Source organism: Corvus hawaiiensis, chromosome 26, assembly GCF_020740725.1.
Source record: "Corvus hawaiiensis isolate bCorHaw1 chromosome 26, bCorHaw1.pri.cur, whole genome shotgun sequence".
Classification (NCBI taxonomy): domain Eukaryota; kingdom Metazoa; phylum Chordata; class Aves; order Passeriformes; family Corvidae; genus Corvus; species Corvus hawaiiensis.
The window spans coordinates 41,025,760-41,047,578 of record NC_063238.1 but is presented as its reverse complement, the minus strand read 5'-3'; the positions used below and the strand labels follow the sequence as shown (position 1 = coordinate 41,047,578).

The 21,819-nt window shown below is 37.7% G+C and overlaps 1 protein-coding gene across 8 annotated transcripts in view; it reads left to right on the top strand.

The window, feature by feature from the left end:
* The window catches only part of TRAPPC9 (trafficking protein particle complex subunit 9), a 460,315-nt gene that overhangs the window by 198,044 nt on the left and 240,452 nt on the right, over nucleotides 1-21,819 (top strand). For all 8 annotated transcript variants that reach the window (XM_048286362.1, XM_048286363.1, XM_048286366.1 and 5 more), the window contains one exon: nucleotides 13,200-13,353. In XM_048286362.1, the coding sequence (XP_048142319.1) occupies nucleotides 13,200-13,353 (154 nt within the window). The remainder of the gene's footprint in view (nucleotides 1-13,199; nucleotides 13,354-21,819) is intronic.

The following is a 21,819-nucleotide window of genomic DNA, read 5'->3' as shown; positions in this document are numbered from 1 at the left end:
TAAGAAATTCAAAACCATTAGTTTTAAGGTAGAAGAGCATAGGCATCATGATGGAAATTGTGAGTGAAGTCCTATTTTTCATTTGAGTCTAGACACATTAAGTAGTAAACCTGGAAAGGGAAATTTGTAGTAAGTCATTGAGATGTTTTTTAAGGTATGAGTAATAATAATACATGAAATACTGAACTGTGCTGTGTTCTGTAAATAATGATCTAACCTGCTTCTTATTACTGTGTTTTGTGTTACTCATGAGCAGCCTTTACCCCATCTCGTCCTACATCAACTCTGCCAAGCCCAGCAATGGCAGGCACAATAAATCTACATCACACTTCACCAATATTTCCTTTTCCCCCCTTGATATATTGATGGAAAGCATCTCTTAAGATGGGCATCACTAGCAGCTTATTTCAAGGTGTCACTTATTTTCCTTCTGAATCACAAGGACTTAAATAGGATGGGACTTCAGAATAGTCAGTTGTGATCTCCAGTATGAAATAGAGAATTTTATGAGAGTAAGCTACGGGATGATTAGTGAGTGCTGATTACATGGTGACAGCAGGCAATAAATACATGTATGCAGGTTTTAATGATGGAATTTGAATTTACATGAGGAGTATTTTTACGTCAGTGCTCATTGTTTGTTTCTGGGGCCGTTCTGTGTGGGTTCAGAGCAGGTTCTTTGTTGTGTTCTCTCTTGTATTTTGATGTTACGTCTCCCTTTCTGGGAAGAACCATCCATCTGTAATTTTGAAGGAGAGCCATCCATCTGTAATTTTGAAGGAGAGCTTCTTGCTGTTTATCTGGCATTATCTGAGAGGCTGTGCAGGCTGGACTCCTGTACAGAGATATTTGCAAGCACATGGTGACATTAGACAGTGGGTTATATCTGTACTACTTGTCCTCAGAACAGGCTCACCAAAACAAGCCCTGGTTTTTGTCTTTCGCATGGCCTCTTGCTTTTCTCACTGCTGCTGTCAGCTACACTAACTCACTTATATTTGATCCCTTGTGCACAGGAACTGGTTTATACAAATAATTAGCATTTTAAAATATCTATAATTTTTAAAAGCTGTTTGTTCTTTTCATATAAATGGGTTAATTTTTTTCCTAAGGCAATTTAAGCCATGTGTTTTTTTAATTTTGTGCATTTCCATGCTATTCAATCAAGAAAGCAAATCACTTTATTTCCTTTCCTATTTTAATTTGTGTACATGTATGACATAAACAATTAACTGATTTTTCCAATATTGAAATAATGATAATGATTTAACCAGGGTTTCTCAGCCTGCCTGGCAATTGTGTTCCTATAGGACAGGAACTTTCTTGAGACAAAAAGTCACAGATTTGCCATTGAAATGATATTATCTAAGACATATAACATAAAAAGAGATACATAAAAAGTGAGTTATTGGGAATTACTGGGAGGAAAATACCAGTTTGGTTTAGGGTACAGAGGTTGTCCCAGGTTTGTGAAACTGTTTGCTCCTCTTGGTTGCTGGACAATCACAGAATTGATTTAATTTCAAAAAGCAGTTTGTGCTTAGAGCCGTCAATCCATTTCTGATATTCTCATTATCATCTAGATAAACAATTAGTTTAACTAAATAGTGCTGTTCTCAAAATGGGGTGCTGATGGCTTTTTGCCTGCTTTAGCCAATTTCCAGATAGGAAAAGCGTGGGAAAACCACCATGGGCAGAGGTAAATGTTGCTTCTCCTCCTCCTCTGGCTTCTGTAGTCCAGGAGAGTCCCTTGCATCTGCATTTTGGAATTTATTTTCATCCCAGCCTGGGCTCCAGCTCCAGGGGCTGTGCAGTGGCATGAGGAGAGGGCTGAGCTGGTGCCTACAATGAGCAGGTTTTGGCCTCAGCGCTGAGAATGGCAAGAGATGAAGAACCCAAATCTCGTAGATCACAATTGTTTGCAGTGCAATTTTTTCTCCCCCACTGCATTATTCCTTTTGATGATGTTTGTGATTACAGGCTAAATTATCCCTAGTTATTGTTACTCACATTTGGCAGTTCAGGTGGTGATTTGATCTGGTGGTTTCCTGTGTTCTGGGGATCTCGGTAAGAGAACAGTCCCACTGAAAAGATGCGTGTAGGTACCCAGCTGAAGAATATTACAGCTAAAAAAAAGAGAAGAAAACCACTTTTTTATGACTTTGTACTCAATTACGCATCATTAGAGTCTTCTGTATTTAGGAGGGAATGCTGCTGTTTACCCAATTTTCTACCACCTGGAAATAACCTGATTTACAAGTAAGAAAAGTGCTCTTTTCAGTAATATCCAAACTCCTAATGTTAGTGATGTGTCTTACAATGTGTCATGTGCTGATTAAAGTTGAGTTTTGTCCTTTTTGGGAATGATTCTAATGTAGTCTAGTCAAAGAATTTAATTAAATTACATGTGTAATACAACTTTCTGCCTTTTACTTAATTGGTCTCGCTTATGTTGTTTCTGCCTATTAGATGACAATTTAGCAATTTCCAATTTGTACACCCCTGAGGGAGGCTCAATGGGAATAAATGGGAGTAAAAAAATCTCTGCAGCTTTATTTCTCGATTTACTTGCTTGATGGCATCTCTTTTGTAGTTGTATGGAAGAAGAGAAATGGAGAATAGTAAGTAATAAAAGGAAATCTTTTGTGTGAAGGGCTTATATTGAGAACAAAGCAGATTGTGTAATCTTTGCTTCATGTATTTACAGCATTATTTGCTTAGCATAGGATATATAAACCCAATTTTAATAATAATGTACTTTCAATTTTAATATTAACCCTCTAATCCATTTATAACTGTTTAATTGAGTAACTCAGGGCAAATTAGTGCGTCAGAACCGTGGTGACTTCTTAGCTGTGGATGGAGAGGTTTATAAAACTGCTACACAATTTTGGGGTACAAATTTTCTGGTAGTAGTAGCCTGCCATTTTGGGATAATTTGGGTCTGGAATTTCTATGTTAAATTCCTCTTTGTAGATGGAAAAGAGCAAAGATGTTTTTTGCTTTAACTGTCAAATTGGCCCAAAGCTATATGTATGTTAATATCTGTGCCCTCTGTGTGTTTTTGGGGGGTTCTGTCTCCTTCGCAGGAACTGGGATTTTAAGAAAAGTTATGTTGGTTATCTATAAAAAAATGAATTTCAACTCTTTCATAAGCTGGAAGTGAAACTATGATAATTTTGCCCCTCTTTAAAGGTAGAGAATAAATCTGATTCCTAAACAGGGATTCAGTTTAAAATAGATGCCTAAATCTAGATATGCCTGTGTTTTTTATAGTCAGAAAAATATAGTCAATGAGTGAAAAGGATATGTAATTTTCATGAAAGAGATGGCAAAGCACTGTTTTCTATATTGATATCTTTGAATTTTACCCCCTTTTTTTTAAAGGAAAATTTGTCTTGCAGATGTTTAGATACCATCATCTTCTGGACTTTCATTATGTGTAAAGGAATATTATAAAGAAACAGAGAAACAGAATTTTGATTAAAATTGTTTCTTAGTTAATGAAATTTAGATTTAGGTGAATGAAAAGACTTTGTAAATTTCTATGTTAAACATAAATGCTGAAAAAAATGACCTTCAACATTTAAATATTTTAAAACGTTGCCAAAGCTTCTAAATAATACCAAGTTAATATTTTACTTGAAATAATACCTCCTCAGTTTATGAAGCATTAGCAAGATTAATATAAAATATTCATATTTTTAGAGGTAGGCATTTCCAAAGCATTATTTCAAGTAAATATGAATGAAATACTTAAATGAAAACTTATATTACTCCTTAATTCTGTGAGGGTATTCCTCATTTCAAGAAGAATACTTTCTCTTAAAAATCATAAAACTTTTGAAGAAGTTTAGTAGCAGACTTAAAATGATACCTTCAGTGTAAACTTTTAATGGAAGTGTCATATTTTGGGGGTTTTCTTTTTAATTGTTCCTCAGCTGGAGGCTTTTTCCTTGCAATGATAACAAAGGGTGCTTTGGGAAGTTGATTTTTAAAACCAAGGCGTCTGTCTCAGACACCATTAGCTGAGTGCTCATAACTTGTAGTATTTATAGTTCCCTTTCCCTCAGTTCCTCCAAATGTAGTGAAGAAATCCATTCTCATGTAAGAGATTTGTGTCTGTGAAGCTGATAAGAAAAGTTCCTTTATAAGTGGCACCAAAAATCCTGGGTTTACCTTTGAGTTCCTTTACACAGCTGCATATGCTGTGAAAGCTTCCCAAGCAGGACTTTGCTCAGGTGAAATTCCCCTGTCTAAAATTTAGACTACTATGTTCTAACTATTTCTGAACCACAGGAAGCAGGAGTAAAAATCCCCTTGATCTCATTTGACTTTAGTGGGTTTGTTTAATTTGCTTTAGCTCTTTGAAGGTGGTTTGGTCGCTGCCTGGACACCAGGCGACACGTGAGCAGGATCCACTGTCCATATACAATAAGTGGTCTTACACCATCCTAATTCACCAAGGGAGGTTAATGTGGCAGGAAACTGCTCCTAAATGAGTATCATTTCATCACAATAATTAAATAAGTACTGAATTTCTAGCTGTAGTGTTCAGATCTGAGTCTGGTGGACATTTGGCTTCACTGCCCTTTCCCAGGGGGGCTCAAGGTCAAGGCTCACTGAATAGGAGGGCACTTGGCAGGGCAGTTATCTGGGATGGTGATTTCCAAATGGGGAGTTCTGGCTAAAATAACGAGGTATTTTAGAGCTGTGCTCATTTTCTGATATACCAGTAAAGCACATCAGAAAACTAACACAGCTCAGCAATATGTGGGGCAAAATGTGCAAAGGTAAATCAGTATAAATGTGATGGGATGAAAGTGAAGGCAATCCCAGCTCTGCGTTTGGCTGAAGCTGGACCCAGGGCTGCCAAAGCTGGGTGTAACGAGCAACAGAAGCAGGAGAAGCGGCACCTTGGTTTGTTATCCATTATTTCCTTTAGTTTAAAACCATTACCCCTTGTTCTATCACTACAAGTCCTGCTAAAAAATCTGACCCCATCTTTCTTATACTCCTCTTTTAAGTGTTGAAAGGTTGCTTTGAGGTCTCCCAAATGCGTTTTCCTCTCAAGGGTGAACAATCCCTGCTGGTTTGTTTTCTGAAAATAGCTTCTAAATGAGCATGAGCATGAGCATGCTTCTAAACATATGTGCAGGTGTCATTGCTGGTGGAGGCATTAAATAAACTTCTAATATGTACAGTGTTTTTTGGGAAAAAAATTGTTTAGGTGAAATTGTGTGTGGGTGAGGGAGATGTGTGTAATTTCTGTTATTAGTGCTGAGCAGTTGACTGCTACGGAACCTGTGACACACACTCCCTGTGAGCTAAGATTTCTGGAGCATGATTAAAGCTTTTGTGCTCCCACTCATGTCTGTGAACATTATTTCTGTCACTAGTTAAAAAATAACTTCTGTAGGTTGAACCTCATGGACCACATCGCTTTGTTGGGAGATGTTCATTGCTCTTCTGGTGCTTTGGTTTCTTAAACTGAGGATGTCCTGAGTGCCCCCCAGCTTTGCTTTTTGGCAGAGATTCTAGATTTCCTTGTTTAAGTAGGGTATCTCTCAAAAACTTGCATCTGGGACTGGAGAATTTGTAGTAAGATCTGTGCAACTCTGTGGGTGAAAAGAATCAATGTATTTGTGGCAAAATAAACATTGTAAAGTCAATGGACTGGGTTAACTTGAAATACAAGACTTTCCAAGGGACTCACCAAAGAGTGCTCTGAACAGAAAATGTGAAGGTTGCAGGTGTGATAAAATTATACAGGTTATACTGGGAAAACAGTGACTTGGAAAAGAATTTATTAATCACACTAAATCATCTTGAGGTGAACTTCTGCTGCAGTGCTCTGGGAAAAGGGCAAATGTTACCTTTGTGTATAAAAAGAGAAGACAAGCAAGTAGATGGTAAATTAATGATTCATTATGAATGTAAAGTCTAATTGTATCTTGAAGTGACAGTCCATGGCAAAATGGGTATTCTTGCACACTGAGCATTCATGCATCCTATGATTCTACCCAAAACGTTTGAATCACCTCCTTTGTGAAAAACTTACTTTTTTCCTTATGTTGTATATAAAGCTCTGTACCTCTGCATTTTCCCTTGAGTAGCCACTGAGATGGACTCTTCACAATTTCCCATATGTACAGGCTGTCCTGGTGGGTTTTGCCCCCTAGTTTGGTTTTTGAGTAGGATCTCAGCATATTCTCTGAAGTAACCTTCCAGTCGTGTGCCACATGTCTCAGTCATACTCCTTTAAAAGAGGAGCACTGGGAATTTGGGAATTTTTCTTTTTTCTCATAGGCAAAAGTGAATTGATGTTCCAGGTTTATCATGTGCAGGAGGCTGTGAGATTCCTCTGAGTGCTCTACACACCCTACTCCACTCCTTTGGATCATCCTGCAGGGCCCTGGGACCGGCAACAACCATCAGTGCTGGGTCAGGACAGAGCCCAGGATGGGAAATGATCCAGGGGTGGTTCCTGACCAGCATTTCTGGTTCTTTTGGGATGTTCCAGGAGCAGAGAAATTTGGTGGGTTTTGTCCCTTAATGCTCAGTGTGAGCAGAATCAGAATGAAGATCAGGTTTGCACCAGGTGAGCACCTGATTCCTTCACTCGAGACTCCCTGGAAAAGATGAAATCATTGCAAAGTAACAGAGGTTTTTACCTTCTTCCACTCTATTTTTACTGTTTATGTTTTGTGCTGGGCAATCTTCTCAGTCTTTTCCTGGGGAGATTCAGACAGCTGGAGCGATAACTAGGCATGACTGTAGAATTGAGCTTTTTGGTCTTGTTTGTTACATCTGGCCCAAAATTCCATGTTTTTAATTTGCATATGTTTTCTTCTGAACTTCCTGCCATATGAAGGCAATAATGAATTACTCAAATGAGCAGCTGAATATGAACATATATATTTTGACATTTATTTCTCTGATTATTACTATTCCACTGAGAGAGAGGTAGGAGGTACAGAATGGCATTATTTTGGATAAAGAGACTTTTGAAATCCTTGTGTAGTTCAGCTGCGATGAAGGGAGGATAGTTAACTCAATCTTTAAGTATTACTGTACTTAGGCTTTTCCAGATTTCCTAATGAAAGACTATTGATTAATGGTCTCTTATGCCCCTATGGAAATTGGTGTATTCATAAAGTAGGCTATAACCATTATTATTATTATTAGTTTAAATTTCTTATTTTAGGTAGCTAACATCTCTGCTGCATGGTGATTGCCATGGGAATCCAAATTATTTAAATGGGCAAGTGAAAAAAGAGGCAAGTTGAAGTTAATTGTTCTGCCTCTTCATTTGCAGTTTATGGTTTTCAGATTTGGAGTTAGGAATTAACAAGCTATATGCCCAGCACGCATAGTATAATCACATTTAAGCAGAAGATTTATGTAGCCAACTATCTCTTAGCACTGCTCCATTTTCAAATATTACATTATATCCAGTGGAACGATTCTTTCTTGTTTTAACTTTTTATAGTCTGAAATGTTGTTGCTCAGATAAGTCTAAGCTGTTGAATATTGCAGACTTCAGCACTATAGTTTGACTTTTATCTCCTCTTCAATTATTTAAAATAAATAATTAAGTTCTAAATGCAAATTTTTAAATTTAATTGACCTTTCTCAAGATTAATGGAAAAATTTATCTTCTGCTCTGCATGGTTCAGATATTAAAGCCATTGTTTTTCTTTCCGCAGTCAGTTTTATGCCAGGAGGAGAGATCATTACTTGTGGGTCACTTGAGCTACTAAATTTTACAATTGTATTTTATAGTAGTGAATGAAATACAGGTTGTACTTCTAAATCTGTGAAAGAATTACAGGTAAACATGAGGTATATATTAATTTGCACTGCTTTACGTTATTATTACCAGCCAATGGTACAAATGTCTTCATCTCACAAGAGATTTGATTCTTCAGGTCCCTCTTTGCCTGTAAATTACTATATAGTGGGGCATCACTTCCAGTTTGGTATCAGCTGCAGGGCTTGTATTTAGAGTGGAATTCAGGTGTGTACCTGAAACATAATGCTATATATTACTAGTGAGATTGCACAATGAAAGAATCAGGCAAAGTTTTTAAAGGAAACTTGTGCTTTTATGCATTTCTTTCCCTCTTGAATGTGAGAATGAGAGTATCATTCTCACTTCAAGTTTTCCTGAAATTTAAAATCATTGAGTGTACAGGGACTCTTCATGCACATAAGCATTTTGCATAAGTGGCAATAACGTGGTCTGGCACAGGGTCCCTCCTGTCTACTTTATATGTGCAAGGAGGATGAACAGGAAGCATAATACTGAATAAAGTCTCCAACTGCCTCCTGTCAGCTTCATTTTGGAAGCAGCTTGCAAACTCATCTATGGATGATAGTATTTAAATAGGTAGTTAGCCACGAGGAAGAGTTTTCTGTTATACTGTTTCCTGTTATACTGTTTCTTCTTAAGGATAATTGAATAAGGACTCTCTCTATATTTTATTCTTCCAAGCTAAGCAGCAGTGTTTTATTTACTTAATGAAAGATGAAATCTACTTATGTTGAGCAGATTGCTGCTTTTCTTTTAATACCATGCCTGTTCTTAACCTTGTTTTATTTGGAGAGTATCACATAATTAATTTCAATTTATAGATTTATACTCTTAGAAGAGGACATGTAATGATCTGAGATGTGTCACTGTGGGATGGGATGTGCCTGGGACCTGCCCACTGTCCTGCCAGGAACAAAGGCAGGAGTTTGCAGCACCCCCAGTGATGCTGCCTTACTCAATTTTTCATCTATTAATTTTCTCTACCAGATGGCACTTCTGTGAAGCTGTCAGTGCTGCTCAGTTTAACTGGCACTGCTTTGGGAAAGGGGGATATGGAAGGCACTGGCTGGGGAGCAGTCATGATGTCGTTTCTGGAAGTTATTTTCCTCCATGCAAAGTCCTTTCTGCTGAGCATTTTTTTGTCAGGGCAGGGTAGGATTTCCAGTAAAGTTGCAGCTCTTTTTATGAGAAGAGGTGAAATGAGCTGTCCAGTGCCTTTAGTAGCTCTGCACTGTGACTTTAATAGGACTTCAGGTGACTGTCATTGAGATGGTGGCAGTGCCATCAGAAGGTTTGTCACTTTTTTGCCTGTAAACCATCCTGACAGATGATGTGAGAGGATACCATGCAGACATATCATCAGCACTGCTGATGAGCTGACCTTCTCCTCTTCATCCATTTAATTTGTATTTGAATAATTTGCATCCCTGTAACGATGCTCAGTTGTCTGAGGAGCTGTCACAACAGCTTGGGCTCTTTTCGTGACAAAACCCAGTAGTTTCAAAACACAATTGGTTCATTATTCATGAAAACTGTTGTTACTTTATTCCTCCTCCTGCTCAGACAAGGATGGCCAGAGAGAAACAATACCTGTTTTCCATTTGCAGGATTGGATATTTAATTTTTTTTTTTTTTTTTTGCATAATGCAGTGTTTTCAAACAAATATCTCATTATTTATTGAAAACTCATCTAGTAGGAAATTTGGATAGCTCCCCATGAGGCAAAGAAGTTAAAATGGAATTCTAGTCCCTCTTCCTGGCACAAGTTTATTTCTAAACTTTTGAGTTTTAAGATCTTCTCTGTTTTCCCTGATACATAATTACTGTGAAGGGCAAGGAACAGGTGCCCTTGCACAATGTGAACCGTCATTACCCTGGCTGTTTGCAATAAATTGAATGCCTGTTTCAAACTGAATAGTCTATTTTTACCTTTTCCTATATAGATTACATAGATTCTTGTATATCACAACAAGCAAGGACAAATTTGGGGAGAAGTGCAGAGAACTCTTGACAGGAAACAGGTTGCAAAGTAACTGCAGAAGACAGCAGAGAATGACTTTTTAGGGCTAAAATACATTTCAGTCTCATTATTCTGTTGCACAGCCCAGTGACAAAGTTGGTGATGTTGAAAAGGTTGCCTTTCACTGCCCTCTCCTTCTTCAGGGTGAGGTCCATGTGATCTCTAGAGATCACTTAAAAGTTGAAAAAAATACTTTTTTTAGTTGGTGATTGTAATTCATTGTCCAGCTTATCCATTTTCTCCTTCCATCAGCTGGCTCTGGGAATTGTTTGTCCACTCATTAACACCTCCCTGGTGAAATGCATCACTTGAGATGGGAGAAATCTTCAGATTTAAAAAGAAAGCGAAGGAGCTGGGTTTGAGTAGGGGTACATTTTTAAGGATGAATGACTGATTTAGGTTATGGTATTCATTTTTTGTTTGGATTCTTGTGCAAAGCCTTCCCATGTACTACGTGTTCCACAGGCTGAGGAATAAATACTGAAGTAACATTACAGATAAAAAATGCAGAGACAAAATTTGAAATGAATATTTTTAGCACAAGAGGAAGCAGAATATGGATGATAAAAGGCAGATAAGTTTAACAAAAAGAGCAAGGATTTAATTTTGTTGTGCTTTACTTTGAGAGGAACTATAGTCTTGAAACATTTTATCTGTTTATTGCTTTCATATATCCTACCTACTGCTGTGTTCATAGTACTGTTTTGTGTGATATTTTTCTCTCTGTAGTTCTCTTTTACTCAGACTCTTCACTTTGTAGCTGGCAAGTGTGTTGTGGTGGGTGTTTTTGTAACTTCTCATGTGACATGAGGTGCCACTGTGCTAAATACAGTATAAACATTATAAATAAAAACATGGTTAGAAGATTCGGAAACAGTAGAGCCTCTGAGTACTGAGAGCCCTGTTTACTAAAGTTTTCCATAACTTAGAGTTTAATAAAAGTTACTTCAAGGAGAGATGCACAATGAACAGTTAAGAGCAATCTAGGCTCTGTTCCTAAAGTTGATGTGGATTTATTGGAGGCTGTTGGGGTACAAAGTGCTTACATGCATATTTAATTTCCAGACAAAAATTACCATATTGCCAGCAATGATCCTTCAACAGAGGAATGCAATCTGAATGCTGCAGTTGCATATTAAATATTGTTAGGCTAGAATATTTTTCTCAAATATCTATCACTTAGAAAAGTGCAACACAGTAATTAGATGGGAACTGTTTTCCTGGTCCCTTTGGAGATGGATTCTAAATACTTCTGACTGTCCAGAAGCTAAGACAATTTATTAAAATATGGTTATAGGAAACTAACTGTATTTCTGTCAGAATATAAGCAGTATTCTGTATATAATAGAAATCAAGTCCTGGGTTTGCATCGGCTCACATACCACAGAGGGATGGAGTGATCTTGGAAACAAAGACAATGAAATTCAAAATATTCCAGTTGTGTCTTCCACGTGCATTGCCTGTGCAAAATCCAGGAAACCCAACCTGCATTTGCAGAATCAAATCATACTTCAGTGCCAGTAAGAATTGATGCTGTTAGTCATAGTTTCAGGCCTGGTAATTTTTTTCAGAATCCACTCCTCAGATTGTATCTGGGTGTTTTTCATTATGGTCTTTATTTCTGGCTTGATTGTGGCAGTTCCTGTGATACACTTTTGTAGCTCATGTTTAGCTTTTGAATATGCTTAGCACTTGATGGACTCTGCATGTAAATGAAGAACTTCTAATGATCTCTTGCTGCATTAAAAATAGCCAAAACAAAACCTTCCCTTGGAGAGGAACAGATTAATTCCTCTGCCTTTGGGATGTGAGGATCAGCAAAGATGCAGGCTGCAGAAGTGGTAGCTTACAGAAACCTTTGCCTGAGTGCTGTATTTGTACTTTTTAGTCATAAAATCATAGAGTGCTTGGATTTGGAAGGGACCTTAAAGGCCATTTAGTTCCAGCCCCCTGCCATGGGCACGGCCACCTTCCACTAATGGTGAAGGGGGAACTTTAGAAGCTTCTTCTCAGATGTCAGTTTTTGCTCAGTCTTGATAAGGTCTATTGCATTCATCTTCCCACAAGCTCTAGATTGTTCCTTGTAATTGCCGTGAATTTTCACCCAGTTTCTTTTAGGGTCAAGATTCTTTTAAATTAATGAGAATTATAGAAAATCTTTTCTGGTCTGAAGGGATTTCAAAGGTCTTTCTTGTTGACATTTGTTACTGGTATTTTCCTTTTGGCAACTCATAGAATATGTTTCCCTCTTTATATGAAGAAATAGATAAAAGAATAACAGCAGTCCTGTGCTTTTGTGAAATGCCCTTCCCAGACCCCTTTTCAGTTTGTAGCTGCATTTCATCCTGAATGGTTTTCAAAGCTGTTGCTTGGTCTCCTTAAGTGCAAAGTCATCTCAAGAGCAATATATTTTAATTCTTCCCTAATTATTTTTCTATTTCAGACAATTCAGGAAATTAAAGCTGTTTTGGCAGCATAGTATATTAGATCTTCCATAACCACATTTCATGTAATGTGAGCTGGTCTAAATTCCCTTTTATATTAGATTAGTGATTCTAATTTAACATATCAGTATTTAGTATGCATTATAGTGTACTATATTTAATTTGATTACCTTTTATGCCTTACCGTACATTTAATAAAGCAATTATTTAACCATTTACTACCAATGAATTATACTGGGATATTGAAATTAATATTGTCTGTAATTCATGAAGATGCACAAAGCAGGAGGGAAGTGTCTTCTTAAAAAAAAAAAAAATCAAGGGCCACATTTAGGCCCTACTTCTGTGGTTATTTTGTCTTTCCTTCCTGAGTTTTGCAAGGAAAAGTGAGGAAGTTGGCTTGTGAAATCAATGGACTCTCCAGGTGGTTACAGTTCACTTCAGGGATGCTTTCATATATAATATTCTGCTTTCCTTTATATGGGTTGGTATTAATAAGCAACTTTAATAGTATATTCATCAGCTTTTGGCCCAGTCTTGTTGCTTTTATCAGCAAGTCTTGAGCACACCATGAGCTTTCACCTACCAAGAGTGGAGGCAGGTGAACCTCTACAGAACCACAATAAAGTCATCTACTTGCAACTGCAAAATAAATGTCTTATGCACCACTCACAAAGTCATTGAGATGTTGATTGATGATTTGTAAAGCATTTTACCATCAAAGGCTTAGACTTCTGTTTTCAGTAGAATAAACCATATGGTTTATGTATCAGTAATTACAGACTAGGTGCCACTGAAGCCGATACACTGATACTGTAGTGCCCGTGTTTGCAGTGCTCTGCAGTTTCTGCAGAAATAATATCAGTGAGGATGATGTTGGTTTTTTTTTTTTTTCTTTCTTTCTTTTCCCTTGCTACAGCATAGCTATCCAAGTGGACAAGTTTAATTTTGAGAGCTTCCCAGAATCCCCAGCTGATGGGGCACAGTTGGCGAATGCAAAGCAGCTGGAAGAAGAAAGGCAACAAGCAAGAGGTCTGGAGATTAACAGCAAGCTGGATATTTGCTGGAAAATTATATCCTTTCATAAATACTTGCTTTAAAAGTATATAAATAGATGCCCTCTGATACATTTTATTTTATAATTCAACTCACTTCACAGCAGTGTTACTGAAAAGAAAAGTAATTAGAACTATGAAGCTTATCGTAATTATAGACTGTTTAAGGTTAATTGTGCTGTATATTTTTTAGGCGATGCTTGGGTCATCCTATAATGGCTTTTTCTGAGTCACTGAGCATGTCATAAATCCTGTGTGTTTTTCCCAGCTTTTAGGGAACTGAGGAAGTGTAGTTAGGATTGATGAGTAGTAGAGTCATGGGGTCAAATTTTTCTATTCTCCCCCACAGCAAGTCAGTGAATAATGAAGAAATTCATGAAGCTGGATTTGGAGAGTTTGCATATATTTAATTAAATTTGAGTAAATCAGAACATATTAGAATAATTTATTTACAAGTCCTCTTTATAGATTTAGTAATGTATCTAATCTTGGGTAGCTTTTTAAGGCTTAGACAGGGATTGTGTGATGACTAAGTCATTCTAAACATAAAATCCCCACAATAATTCTAAATGCAGTAAAATATTGCCTTATGATTATTAATAAGAAATTGCATTCAGTTTAGAGTTAAAATAAACCAATGGTGTTGCTATAAATTTTGTGATTTCTATAAAAAAAACTTGTGCTTGGCTTGTCAAAAATACACTTTCTCATGATTTTCTTCAGGAAACATTCTGTACAGCAGTCCCCCAAGCCATGTGATGGTACTCAGCACTTCCCAGGAGATTTATATTTTTCACACAGATCATCTTCAAATTCACATGATAGGGGGTGGCAGAAGATGAGAGAAGAGTGGCAATCAAATCATGCTTTATCTGTTTGTACTTATAATTGTACTTTTATCCGGTGATCTGAAATGATGTTTCATTACTAATTATTGTGAGGAAGAGCTTATTTACTGTGAGGGTGACTGAGTAGTGACACAGGATGGCAGAGAGAGGCTGTGGAGTCTCCTTCCCTTGAGATATTCAAGGGCTGTCCTAGACACAGTCCTGTGCTCTGAGGATGCTGCTTGATCAGGGGGATGGACCAGATGACCTCCAGTGGTCCCTTCCAAACTTAACCATCCTGTGATTATTAAATCAGATCTGGATTTGTCAAAAGCAAGGCTTGAGACATAAATGAGATTCCTAGTGCCTGGTTCAGTCCAGATTCCCCAAGCAACATTTCAGAGAGAGCTCCTTTTATGCAAAAATGTCAATATTTAACCAGAACTCACTTAGAAAATGTCTATGTTATGGAAAGATATAAACATTCTGTGATAGCACAGATGAATTCTTACACTGGAATTGAGTGCGCAGTTGTAATCATTTTGTCAAGGTGTAAAGATACAGCCTCACTCCTTTCAGTTGCTGGGCAACACTGTTTACATCCATTCTGTGTTCTGGATTTAACCCCAGTTTTGGTCCCAAAACCATTGTGGCTGACATGAAAGTCAGTACCTTAGAAACCAGTAGAACAGTGCGTGGATTCTGTGTGTTACATTCAGTGCCACCATTACTTTGTGTTTTTAATACTTGCTGTGATTGTTCTCTCTATTCCAGGAACTAAATCTAATTAATGAAAGGCAACAAGTTTCACATGTGCTTAAAAATCCTTGAAGAAATGTGTACATTCTTTTCCAGGTGTCACGTTCCAACTAGAGTTCGTCTTTCCCATGGAATTGTAGAATCATTAATGTTGGAAAAGACCTCAAAAGACCTCCAAAATCGAGTCCAAACTTTGCCCAAACACCACTATGTCAACTAAACCACAGCACTGAATGCCACATTGAGTCCTTTCTTGAACACCTCCAGGGATGGTGACTCCACCACCTCTCCGGGCAGCCCCTTCTGATGCTTGACAACCCTTTCCATGGAGAAATTCTTCATGATGTCCAACCTGAACCTATCCTGGTTTAATCCTTTTATTTCTTGCAGCAACATTTAGATGTGAACCAGTAAATAAAAAAAAAAAAAACAGTCTTCTCTCCATTCTGCTAAGTTTAAGAAACTTGGTTTCTGAGATAATTTTCCCCCATCAGAGTAATTTGACACAGGCCAGCAGAGTTACTGATGGACAGACAGGCAGAGAAATGGATGGGTAGTTCAGCTGCATTAGCCTTGTTTTCCTTCAGGAGTCAGCCTAAGTGCACCCAAGAGAGCAAAAGTATTTGCAAAATTACAAAAGGGTAGAGTTACTGATATTTCCTGCTAGATGAGGTCTTTGAGCACATCTCTTGAATGGTAAGGCCAAGTGATCCCTTTGTTATCCATCATCTCTGAGCTACTTTGAACTCCCCAGATAACTTTTCTCTCCTGACTGTGTGCATGACATGGGAAAGTGATGGGCTGAGGTGAGTTAACGTCACAGAATTTGCCCTGAGGTGTGATCCAAGGCCCACGTCAGACGCTTACACCAGGACTTGCAAAAGAATGTGGAGGGGAAATTAGAGTGTGCACAGGGAATTAGCAGGAAAGGAGACATGAGACAGTTGAAAGCTTTTTGACCAAAGACAGAGTCATCCAACAGAGTGAGGAGCTGTGCATTTGGTACAGACCCCCAAACAAGAAGCAAAGCTGGATGAACTCTTCCTTTGACGACTGGAAGAAGTCTTCCAGTTGCAGGTTAGCTTATTTCTGGAGTACTCTTAAGGACAACTTTGGTGTACAGGTGTTGGATGGTTTGATTTGGTATGTGCTGTGTGGGATCTGCTCCTTGAACAAATGATCCAGCTGCAGGGTTTGAAGTTTGGTGTCAGCCTTGGCTGCAGTTGTCCTGAGATCATGGAGCTCAATATTCTGAGGGAAGTGAGGAGAGTAAGTGGCAGAATAATGACTCTGGACTTCAGCAGGGGAGACTTTGGGGACGTGGAAGGCAGGATTGGAAAGGATGCTGGCCCAGTGGAGTTGCTGGGCCTCCAGGAGCAGCCTTCTCAAAGCCTGAGAGTTACAGCAGTCAGCAAAGTTCATCTGACAGCAAGGTGTGTCATGAGGGGACTGTTAAATTCCAGTTAGATACTAGGAAAATTCCTTTTCACAATGAGGGTGCTCAGGTACTGGAACAGGTTGTCCAAAAGTGCTGTAAAATTGGTATCTTTGAAGATGTTAAAAAATTCTGGGCAATGCCTTGAACAACCTCGTGCAATTTCAGTATTTTCTGTGCTTTGAGCACAGGGCTGGACAGTGACTCTGGAATTGCCTTTCAATATAAATTATTCTGTGATTTGTGCAGTTGGGCAGAGGGCTGGGTCAGAGAATGACTTTTGAAAAGTAAACTCCTTTTCCTTCCCTATCTTCTCCTATCTCCAGGTTTGATTGCAGCCAGAGAAATTTTCTAATGTACTGTGAAGGAATTGCTATTTCAGTGAAATGAGACTGTAACATTTTGGGGTCATTTTCTTGAAAATATTCTAAACCTGGCCTAAACAACCTTTAAAAAAGTGAGACAGACTTCCAGTGCCACCTTAAATATCATGTTCCTTTTTTAACTTTTCTAATAATTGGACTTTTTTTCTTACTTCAGCCTTAATATCTGTGATGTATAGAAGTCTGTCCTATTTGCAATGTTTCCTTACATTTTTTTAATTGTATTTTCTGCCCCTTCCTCATTTTTTTTGTTTTCCGTATTTAAACCTAATTGCCAAAATTTCTTTCAAAGCACATTTTCTTTCAGTCATATTGCTGATGTTGTTCTGCAGTACAGCTCTATTTTTCTCAGTATGTGGGATCCAAGGCTGGAGGCAATACTGCAGGTCAGGTTTCTCACAGAAGAAAATGGTACCTTCCGGGTTTCAGAGATGATGTTTTCTCTGAGAACTATTGTCTGATTGATTTTTTTTTTTTTTGCATGTGGTCCAGCATAACTGACTGAATTATTATTCCCAACTTTCATTTATAGATTTGTTGATTCCTTCTAGGGTGGTACTCGGAGGTTTTCTTCATTTCATCCCAGTGATCTTCGTAAGTTCCACTCATTTATTAGGTTTGTGAACACTGACATCTTTTCCAAATACATAAAAATTATGAATGTTTTTGTATTTCATCATCAAAGCAGCCAATCAGGATTTTGAAATTATTATCTATCAGACAGAAGCTTGAGTCATCTCAAGTGATTGCTTGACAGCAAATCACTGATAACTCTTATTGAAAATCATTTTTCTGTGTCTATTCAGCTTTTGATGACTTTATCTTGATCATAATTATGAATCTTCAGTTATGACAATATTACATCTTGTGGAACTTCTGTACATCAGTAAAGGTTTCTTTACATTTCTATGCTGCTTCTTATTGTTTACAAAAATAACTATTATTTAAGACCCTAAATAACTGTATATAATTAGTTTTAATAATAAAGTACCAGAATAATAATCAAGCAGAAAGCTTAAAGTATGAATATGGCAACTGCTGTAAGTAAAATGTGCAAATAATGCAAATTTATTTTTAATTAGTATAATTCTTACTTAGGAACATTTGCTGGTTTTTATGATTATGTGCCTTCTTCCACCTGCATTTATTTGCAAAGGACATATGTATTGAAAATAATTTTTTTTAGGATGCAAAATGTGGGATGCTGTGGGGAGAAAAAACATAAGTAACTTCCAGATAGAAGCCATTTTTAAAAACCTATTGTTTTTTTAAGCAGTAGATTTTAGATAACAGACTGTGTTCTAATTGTGAGTACCCAGCTACACATGAGGCAATCAGAGAGTGTAAAAGACCAAAGTTTTCCCTGGGGAAATAACTAGTTCATTTGACTATCATTTAGGTTTTTGGTATGAAACAGTTTATATCATATTCAATCTGTTGCTACAGAAATGTGAAATGAGGGTGTCAACTGTGAAAAATTAGGTTTTTAGGTTGTTTTTTATTTTTTTTAAAACAGCATCTGGTGATTGTGTGTTTGTTGGCTCTGAGGCCCCCACTGAGGCTTATTTGATTGTGCAGATGAAAATATCTTGAACTGTTAAATATGAACTATTGTGCTGGAAGCTGGAAGTCTACTGTTTGAGTCCTGGCTGATGCCTGTGTTGTTAATAACAAAGATTTGACTGTAGGAAATGAGGCCTGGGTCAGCAATCTGGCTCCTACAGAAGAGCAGGTTTGTGATGGCAGCAAGACCTCAGCAAAACATGTGGAGATTTGGTTAAGCAGATAGATTCTGCAAGGTCAAACTTCACCTTGGCAGTCTGTACTCGTGTTTATCTGGGCAGTCTTTTTCAATGAATTTTAAATCCTCGTTCTTACACTTGCGTCTTTTGTCAGCTTTGACTTTGAGCTAAGAATAAAAGGGTATCTTGGCAACCCCTGTTCAACTCCTTTGCTTTCATTGACTTTTAAAGGCTTTGTCTTAGGCAAACTCTGGAGTTAAGCTTTTCTCTCTCATTCCTTTGATATTTTCTTACCACGTATTTTGGTTGCTTTTCATCTCCAAGATAATGAGTTTGTAGCAATTTTCAGTTTCATATTTTTCCTATAATGAACAATTTTATGTAATTGTCTGATAATACGGTCAGGAGACAAAGATCAGTGATATGGAATTCCATGATCCAGATCCCTCTGTAGGTCCATGTGAACACATAATTCCTTTATGTGTTTGTTGCTTTATGTTCCAACAAGTCCACTTCTGTGGTTGCATCTCAACCTTGCCTTTCCCTCCTTTACCACCAGACTCCCTTCTGCTGCTTCATTCAATGATCTCATTGGACAAATGCAATTTCATTTCCTGAATACGAGTTAAATAATCTGTGCATGGCTAAACCATTTAAATGTTACATTTTGCTTTCACACAGAATGAACAATTGTGAAAATTGAAATTTCTCATCAGTTCTACAATCCATGGCCATGTATCTAAGATAAACTAATATCATCAATTTGTTTGGCAAATAAACAAATAAGACCCTGAACCTCCAGCTTAACATACCATAACATTCACCGAGCTATTTCCTGTCGATAGAATTTATTGTGCCACGAGATGACAATAAGCTGTGTGCTAAAAATAAGCTTGGTGCTTGTGATGGAATAAAGAAATTTATTTATCAAAAAATTTTGGCTGTAAAAGCTTAAAGCCCTTTTGGGATATTACGTAATTTTCTCTGTTAATCAATTCGGGTGTTTTCCTTGTGCGTTTCGTTTTTTGTTGTTTGTTTGTTTGTTGTTTTTTTTTTTAAACATTTTTTAGCTTTTGCAAAGAGCCATTCAGTTTGATTGTTTTTTTCTTTAATGTGTAACCAAAAAACCACCAATAGTGTCACAGAATGGGTCAGGCTGGAAGGGACCACAGTGGGTCATCTGGTCCAACCTCCCTGTTCAGGGCAGGGCCATCCCAGAGCACATGGCACAGGATTGTGTCCAGATGGTTCTGGAATATCTCCAGGGAGGGAGACTCCACACCCTCTCTGGGCAACCTGTTCAGTGCTTGGTCACTGCACAGTAAAGAAATGATTCCTCATGTCCAGGTGGAACTTCCTAAGCATCAGTTCCTGCCCGTTCCTCTTTCCCATTGCTGGACACCAGGAGCAGAGCCTGGTCCATGTTCTGAACCCTCCCTGCAGACACTGACAGACAGGGATGAGGTCCCTTTCAGTTGTCTCTTCTTGAAGCTGAACAGGCCCAGCTCCCTCAGACTTCCCCTGCAAGAGAAATGCTCCAGGCCTTTAGTCATATTTTCTTGTCCTCTGCTGGCCCTGCTCCAGGAGCTCCATGTCTCTCCTGTCCTGAGGAGCCCTAAATGGACACAGCACCCAAGATGTGCCTCACTGCCTCCTGTGGTTTTATGTTCTAGGGGGAATGTTCTACATCTGAATACGTGGATCTGCTTTGGTAGCATTTACCAACAATAAAGAATGGAGAATCACCTGTTTTATAGTAATTTTATAGCGTTATTTGAGACATTAAGCTTTCCATGAAGCTTTAAACAGTGAAAATTTATAATATTCCAGGCACCCCTGTGAGTCTGTTGTAAGTAAATTACAGTAAAGTTAGTTTAATGTTACAGTTAATGGCAGCCACTCTGTTTTAAAGCATCTTTTAAATACTGCCTTTTTTTTAGTGTTTTCTCTCACTTATAGTCCTTAGATTAAAGATGTGATAACAGAATTATTTATCTGCTGTTTCTGTGAAGTAATTCAAATTATTCTCTACCCTCTAGTGTGTTTTATGGAAAATACTGAGTTGTGCTGGTGTTCTGACTCTTATTTTTCAGCAGCAGCACTCTTCTAAGGTGATACTCTGCTGTCTTCTGTTTTCCAAATAGATGCTTTTCTTTAATGGTGTTTACAGCTTTCAGACTCTTTGGGGTTTGTGAATTCTTTATTTGTGGTCTCTTTAGGAGAAAAAAAAAGTGCTACTTATGACATTTTTCAGGGCATAATGAGAATATTTTAAAAAATAATGGCAAAAATCCTGTACTCAGTATTGATTTTCCTCTTCTATCATCTTTGAGCTCTTGAGTCTCAATCACTTTAGATCTGCTTTTGTTCTGAGCTTTCAAGACTTTTCTTTAAATCTCCTGGCGTCCCTGCAAGATTATGTCCTGTCGTAGAAATTAGTTATCTGCAGTGCTTGTTAATTTTCTTTCAACTGACACAAGTGAATATATATTCAGCAGTCAGATGATGTTTGTCTCTTTCCAGAGTTTACAGAAAAGGGACTGATCACATTTAGAAGCTGTTTATAAAAGCTCAGATATTCTTTTATTTTTTCATGTATTTTTGAGGACCATGGTTCCAGTACTTTTGGAGTAGTTGGTTGAAATCTTGATGAATCTGACTAGGAGCTTATTCCTTAATTATGGTGGGACACATGGCTGGATACAAGATGGTGCTGACATCTGCATGTGCTTCCAAACCCTGTGAATTCAGTGCCTTTCTGCAGTCAGGGAATTAGAAAAAAGAAATCCAGTCCTCTTCCTGTTACAAATAAATCTAAATTATTTGTATAAAATAAAATAAATCTTGATTGACTCATCACATGAAATTATTATTAATTTGTTTAAATGGGTAATACTGTCTTTGCATGACATTGGATATTGCCTATGCTTTTATTTTAGCACTTGTGTACCCTATTTTGAAACCCTTTTAAAAGAGATTGTTCTGTTCACAACAGTTTATTTCAGTGCTTCACTGTCCTTAGAGTAAAAACAATTTTCTCATTTTTTCTCTTTTCAGTCTGGGCCTATTTCTGAGCTCATACAGGGCAGAAAGGGAAGCTTGCAGGTTCTGTGCCTGTGGTTCTGGTCTGATGTCTGCCCTCAGTAATGACACTGTCACTGTCCAACATCTGGTACCTCCATGGAACTGGCCCTAAGTCAGCAGTCAGGGCTATCCTACCACATATTTGTTCTGTTTTCTATTGCCCTATCAAGTTTTAACCTTTTTGCTTTCAGATTGTTCCTAATTTATCATTCTGAATTCTCATCCATACTTAAAGGTTTTGCATTTTTGAGGCT